This window comes from Pygoscelis adeliae, unplaced genomic scaffold, assembly GCF_000699105.1.
Source record: "Pygoscelis adeliae isolate BGI_AS28 unplaced genomic scaffold, ASM69910v1 Scaffold57, whole genome shotgun sequence".
In the NCBI taxonomy this organism is placed as follows: domain Eukaryota; kingdom Metazoa; phylum Chordata; class Aves; order Sphenisciformes; family Spheniscidae; genus Pygoscelis; species Pygoscelis adeliae.
In genome coordinates, this window is record NW_008825615.1 from 1758276 (window position 1) to 1765734 (window position 7459).

General features: G+C 40.8%; 1 protein-coding gene across 1 annotated transcript in view; it reads right to left on the reverse strand.

The window, feature by feature from the left end:
* Positions 1 to 517: 517 nt before the first annotated feature.
* LOC103924654 (hormonally up-regulated neu tumor-associated kinase-like) overlaps positions 518 to 7459 on the reverse strand; it is a 25334-nt gene continuing 18392 nt past the window's right edge. The window contains exons 8-10 of the mRNA XM_009333219.1: positions 3033 to 3252; positions 1562 to 2137; positions 518 to 585 (exon numbers count right to left, since the gene is read on the reverse strand). Of these exons, the coding sequence (XP_009331494.1) occupies positions 518 to 585; positions 1562 to 2137; positions 3033 to 3252 (864 nt within the window). The remainder of the gene's footprint in view (positions 586 to 1561; positions 2138 to 3032; positions 3253 to 7459) is intronic.

Below are 7459 nucleotides of genomic sequence, written 5' to 3' on the forward strand. Positions count from 1 at the left end.
ATTCCTGCGCACGCGCCCCAGCCTTCCTCTCCAGCTCTTCAGCTGCAGCTGTGGGACTTGCCCCGTAAGCCTGGTCAGCAAAGATGTACTGAGTTAAAAACAGCTCTGTTATTCAGAGGTTGTTTCAGGGCTGGCTGAGAGCAGGGCTCCGCAATAGCTGTTTCAGCCCAGCCGAGGAGGTGGCAGAGTGGCTGGCACCCGCACAGGTCTGCGTAAGCTGCCCTCACTGAGGCGGCGCGGCACGCTTGTGCAGGACCTGCGTGGACCATGAAGAGCTCACCCCGTGGATGTGGTCCCAGCGCGGTGGGGGAAGGCAAGGCAGAGTAAAACGGGACGCAGGTTTGGTCCCACTCAGTGTGACCAGGTGCTTACCACGTGCTTGTCAGATAAAAGCCTTGGTTTTAGCTCATAGGATTATGCCGACTACTGCTGCGGCTTTTTCTTGCTGCTATTCTTTGTATAACTATCTAGTATTACTTAGAAACCCTTTGCGCATCTTTTACTTCTACATGTGAGCTTACAGAGCGGCAAATATGAAGACTCCCATTGTATTCTCGCCCCTGTTGGAGTCAATCAAGTTCAAATCTATTGAAGTTAAGGGATTTAAACTGATATAAAACTGATTTGAAGACAGAATCAGGCTCAAAGCTTAGTACTATGAAAATCTAGCTAAGAAGCATAAATCATTGAAACTGAAAGCAAATGCATGTTTTCAATAGTAAGAGACAAACATTACAAAGGCACACAGTTACAAATAGGCAGTCCTAATTAAGCTGTTAAATTTACAAGGAAAATGTGTTGATTTGCTCCTTTCAGGGGAGTTAGGTTGCATGGTCTCCATTACTTAGAATACACATAGTTAAAACTAATAAATAAATAAAGAAAAGATCAGTGCCATGACTATTTTGTTTATTGTGACAATCCCCAAAAATCGATTATTCCATCATTGTTACTGTTTGTTTACCTTCTGCAGTATGTTCACAGCTTAATGAAAATTGCCTGGCCAGGTTTATTTCCTGAATGAAATGCATAAATACAAGTGACACAAGTTTGGGACAGTACATGTATTGATACAAGATATTTAAAATCATATCTTCTGCCCACAGGGTCCACTTTTTTGCTTAAATACGCTTGATGTTGTTTTGTTACAGTGGCATCTCTTTTTCTGCGTCTTCGATGCGCTCCGCAAAATTTGTAGCCCAATGTTTGATGGATATCAGAGGATACACAGCTTAAATCATATAATTCTTCTTTGTGTTTGGAGGTGTCTCGTTTTAAGATTGGATTAATCTCTGCTGGCTTCCTTTTCTCACTCTCTGTTTCTGTCCGTCTTTGTTTCTTTCGTGCCCCTTCGTCCTATTTTCTTCTGATGCTGGGTGTTTTATTTATGCAAAATTTAACCTTAGAATCTCTGCTTTTTTCCCCAACCTGGTTTGGTACGCTGGAGATAAAACTGGAAGATTTAGATCTGTAGTTTTAGGTATGTGTCTGAGTTGGATAAAGTTTTTCTTAGTTCTCTTGTTGAAAAAATGAGTTGGGTTTTCTTTAGGCTGCCTCATACTTCTTATGGTAAACATTTGCTGTTGGGACATGGGGAAGGCGGGTGGTTTTGAACCATTGACTGAAACCAGAGGGCAGATATTTGTATGTTGCTGTGATGCCCCCAGCCAGGAAATCTTCCTAGCTGGGGTTTCTCTCAGGGCAGCTTGTCGCAGCCTGGGGAAAGGTGACAGCTGGGGGGAGTCAATCATGAGGAGACCAGTGCCCTCTTTGTCAAGGTGCCACCATGTTGGGATGTAAATATTGTCATCTACTGCCTTCAGAAGGTCTTTAAACCTCATGTCCTGATGAGGCAAAGGACTCCTGGTAATAATTCTGTTTTCTATTAGGGACCGGGGAGGCGCTTTGCTCGTACATGTCATTGCTTGGACATTTGAAGAGGGAGGTTGGTTATTTGCTGGTGTGGATGGCGATTTCTCATGAAGAGATGGTTTTCCGGCTTCAGTCAAGTCTTCAAAATCATTCAGATTCTCCAGAAAGTCCAAAAGTGGCTGATACATGGGCTCACATGGCATACTTTTGCTTGATGATTTGGGGGGTCCAAGGCGGACCAACTCTCTGCCTGCAAACTTGGAAACTAAATAGAATATAGAATAAATCAGATCAGATTCTGCTGGAATGGTATTTCCAAGAAAAATAACATGTTAATATCAAAACAGCTTCATCCCATAATAAAAATGTCAGTACTTGTAAAGGCATAAATAAAAGTAGATCTTGACATAGAATGAAATTTTGCACCAAGGATTTAAAGCAAATGGTGATCTGGAGGCAGGCAATCAGCAATTTTTTGGTTGGGTGAACTGTCTTAAATGAGCATCTCAGCGTAAAGTTGCCTGGCTTAATTTTAGTGACTATTATTCATTTATGCTTCTGGGGCTATATATCACATTAATTTAACCATGCCACATATGTGAATAGCTGTGGGCGCGCAATAACTGGAGCAGAAATAAGGCTAAATTCAGATCTGGAGTTTGATTATCCAGTACTGTGCATCTTCTATATTTTTGAGACTATGGAAAATGGTGCCATGGATGTAAGTGCAACCCCTTCTTGAGTATAAGCGAAGTTGTGACACTTGCATCGTGCTCACACTCATCCTGGGAATGTAAATAATTTCCGTTTTTTACTCATAAATGTCTGTTCTTGGAAGTGCCTTAGCAGTACTAGTAGCATCCCAAGGTGACTCATAGGGGAACTAACCTGCACAATGACATGGAACAGTTATTTGTAATCAATACCTGCAGAGTATAAACTGGATCAGGTGTTCACCTGCTAATTTTTTCACCTGATCAACGTTAAATCAATCACCAAACTTGGGCTGGGAAACAATTGCTCAAAGTACTTGTAATTTCAAAACAAAGTGGAAGGATATTTCTATAGCATTTTCAGGAATCGTGTTCCCTTTAGTTCCCAGACAGATTTCCTAGTACCCTTTCAGACTAAGATGCCAAGACTGTATTTCAGAACAGTACCTTCTGGGAAGTTTTCTTGGTTTTCCAGTGTAATTGTGATCTCATCTTCTTGAATAGCATCTGGTACTGCCAGGGTTAGTACAGAAGGAAATGCCCTATTGCCATAATTCCTGAGGCTTTCCAGAGTGTCCATTTCAGCCTTCTGGGAAATCTGAATTTCTGACTCCTTACTCAGATGTTTATCAGGATTCATATCATGTTTTTCTACTTCATTTTCCTTCTGCAAAATGATCAGACACCCATTTGATTAGTATGGAACAAAAAAGCACCTTGAAGTTTAAAGGAAATCACAGTATAACACATGCAGTGGGAAATCTTATTTTCACACAAGGCTTAGTTACACACATCAACTTTTCATCTGAGCAGACTCCATGCCAGAGGTTCTTCCTGAAACCCGGCTGCACATGGGCTGGCAGACCCTGCCTTTTACCACACAGGCCAGAGGGAGCAAGTTTTCATGAAAACCCACTGGAGGCTAGAATGCCATCTTTGGAGAGCCCGCAGCACTTCCTTCGAGGCTTATGGCTCACAGAGTCTGCTAACAGATGTCTAAGGGAGACCAGGGTACCACAGAGCTCATGCTGCAAAGCAAAAACATTACAGGATGCTGTGGACCACCTCCCGATCCAGGAGGAAGATAATTGTGGGACTGTTGCTGTCTGCTGTGAGGGCAGGCTCTCAGCACAGGGCTAGAGCAGTCCTGGGAAGGTTTTGCAGTGGGATTGCAGCAGGAAGACCTCCATGGAGCTATGGTAACGGGACTGAGCATCCTGACATGAGCATGGGCTCCAGCACTCCCTCCTGCTACAGTGCCATCATCCTTACTCCTACCTGCATCCTACTTGCACGTGGGGGTGTGTTCTCATATGCAGGACACTCGCCTATCCCATGATTCAAGCTTTCAGAGGCCTCACCGTGGTAGTCTCATGCACGTTGAGTTTCAGGTATCAAAACCTTGTGAAAATGCAAGGGCTGCACAGTGAAATAAATCCCCTTCTATAGTACTAAGTCCTGTATTAAGCTATCTGCGCCGTGTGCTGCTTCTGCCAAAGGCCGTCTTCTCTCAGGTCTGGCACTTCCGAAAATGAAATTTCTGAGAAGTATTGACTATCCACATGGGTATTCCAGTTCAATACCAAGCTTTTTTGCACGTTCTCTATATCATCTTTGGCAGACTCACTTTGTCGTTATGCAGCTACCACTTCAAGGATTATCTGTAGTAAGTTTTGATCCTTTCACTGCCATCCCCACATAATACAAACTTCTTGCTTCCAGAATCAGAGAAGTCATTTGTTTTACTATGGTATATTTATCTTTCATGGTTTTCTTCTATTCTTTGCATTGCAAAGTACTCCCCTTGTGAAAAATATGTTTTTAATCTAACATGCCATTATAAAAAGTGGGTGTAATTTGTGGAGAAAAGGCACTTTTGAAAGCTTGCATGTATTTTGTGAGTTAGCAAAAATGTTTGGAAAAAATTAAAGGGCCCCAAACCTCAAACTTGTGGGGTTACTCCATCCTTCCTATATGTTTGCAGCACCCAATCACAATTAAGGAAATTATTTTTAAAGCATTTATAGAAAGAAACACAATATGTTTAAGTTGACAACATATTGCTAAAACCACACTAGATCAATTGGGAATTTGAGATGTCATAAGCATTTTAGGCTATGCAATCAAAGAGTCTCCCAGGATTTTACACACTGCTAGTTAAGAAAACAAATTTTCATCTTACATTTTGCAAGCTGTCACCTTATATACAGTATATCAGAAAACTTCCCATGACTGGTTTTACTGCCAGACCTCTTAAGAGCTAATTGGTTAAGCACCTGGGCAGGAAGCTTTTTGGCAGAAATGCTATTTTCTGCAAGGACTAGCTATAAAGTTCTGGATGGCAAATTGTAATCATTAAGGCTCCCTCTTCTACAACAGCACACATAAAATGTAAATACATTGCTTGGAGAAATTACGATGCATAAAAGGACAGGCTGTGTTTTAAGTTTATCCAATGACTTATGGCTCAAATTTGAACATGGAAAGGATCCTATGCTTTTTTCAGGGTCAAGCTTTCAGCAGACTTCTCTAATTGCACGCAGAAAAATGAGAATCACATCTGTTTGCATCCACCAAAACTATTATTTGCATGTACAAATGTTAACTTGTGTATACAAGGAGGAATTGCAAATACAATGACTTGCACTGGTTATTCAAACACAGGGGGTTTTGTAGATGAAAAATAATTTCCACAGCCTTTTTTGCAGTTGTAGATTAGAAGTTCTGCTGAAAATTTGTCCCCAGGAAATTGTATGTTTCTTCAGTATTGTGTGAAAAATCATAGCGTAGTCTGCTGCCTGGAATGAGTTGAATGCAGTGGTTTGTGAATATGTGTTTGAATTCCAAACAATGTTTTGAGCCGATTGTGTTGGTGGAATTTTTTATTACGTATTATTCATGAACATTGTCATGAATGTAAATATGTTTTCATTTGTGTTGATATTTGATATGTTTGGTTCTTTTTGGACAGAATTTTCAGAAGAGCTAGATGCCAACTTTCTCTACAGTTCACTGAGGGGAGGGAAGGTTTTTAATTTGCTCAAAAATACTGGACTATTTTTTTACCAGAATTTTACTCCTTTATAAATATTAGCTGTCTGTAAATATCTCTTTTCATAGGCAGGCAAGAATACGCAATATCCTTTACAGTCCTAGACAGAAATAATGTAAATGAATGGCAATTTGTTTTCAGGGTACTTCATTTTACCTGTGACTATTGGTTGTTACTTATTTGTTCCGCTCATTTAGATTTGAATTTGCCCTCATTTAGATGCAAATGGTAGTTTTTGTGCTTTATGCACACAAGCTGTCTTGTTGAGCTCAATGAAACTATTCATATACTTAAAGCTGATGCATACATTTGCAAGATCTGGAGAGCTGAAAGGAAATTACATGATTTAATGACGGATCACACGCTGCTAGTAATAAATAACAAATAGTTGGCATTATACAGAATAGAATGAACATCTATCTATGCATTTTGAAATATCCTTGGCATAATTTGTAATACAAATATCAAATACCCATGCTGTTGTAATTAAGCTCCAGTAACATTATTAGGATCTCAACAAGAAGATGAAGAAAAAGTGGGAAATTTCCCCCTTGCACTCTGTTAACAATCTTTATGCATCTTCCTCATTTTCAACTCTCTATGGCCGGGTGGTCGAAGTGCGTTGCAGCCTGCCAAAGAAGTGGTTGAATTTGGCCTCTTTTAGACCAAAGCAGAGAACCTTCCCCTCAAGATAATGCCCTGCCAGCTGCCTCCTCCAAGAGCTGCATCAGCGCAGCGTGGTCTAGGCTCCAGGGGAGCTGGGGGCTGCTCTTGGCTCTGCCTCTGCCCAAAAATGTCATGTCACCCGTGTGGGGCTCCGCCTTGGGATCCAAGAGATGCATTCTTTTCTTTTCCTTATATACTTTGCATACACTTAGGGCTAAGTTTTGCCATTGTGTAAGCATGCGCATAAAGCATCTTGTGCTGAAGAACAGGCCAGAGGATGCTGGAAAAATAAGAGCATTGAGTAAGAACACCCAACTTGATTTCTTAGCCAGCCTTCCCCTCTCTTTCCCCTCTTTTTGCCCAAACCCCAGTCTTTCTGGGTAATATGAATATTATTGAACATTGGAGAAACTGGCATAAGGTGGTAGCACTGACGATAGTCATGATTTAAAAGAGCTCCTGGAGAGGAGTGATTGCATAGGTCAGTTGTGTATAAGGCTTGAATAAGAAACAACCAAGAGGTGATCATTATTAACTATAAATAGTTGCAGGGCCTAACTACTAGCAAGGGAGAAATATTAATTTTCATAATACAGAAGAATGTAAGAGGGAGTGGAGGGACAAAATTAAGAAACAAACAATGTAGAGTGACTATCTGGGAAAAAAAACACGAGTTTTACAAACACTCCGATAACAGAATAATCTCTAAATGGTACTAGTAGCAGGTTTTGTGTTTATGAGTTTAAAGGTAGCATTTACAAAATTTGTGCTAACAAACAAAAGGAAACAAACTTCTACCAACATGGAAAGATGGTATCAGTTGGTCTTTTCTAAGTTCCTAATTTCTGTGTCTTAGTAACAGATATTAGAAGGTATTATTTATGATAGAATCCACTCTGCCAAATTTAGGCATCTAGCTTATGCCTGTATTTCAGGTTCTCAGCAAAGATGTCCTCCTAAAAGCAAGTAATTTCCCTGCAAAGCTGTCAAAGGGAGATACTGTCTGTCTAAAAGGTTAAACTACAACAACCTGGGCAAGAACAACCTCAGGCACCAGCATATGCTGGGACCACCCAGCTGGAAAGCAGCTTGGCAGAAAAGGACCTGGGGGTTCTGGTGGACACCAGGTCAAAAAAAAAATCTGTGATTCTGTGAT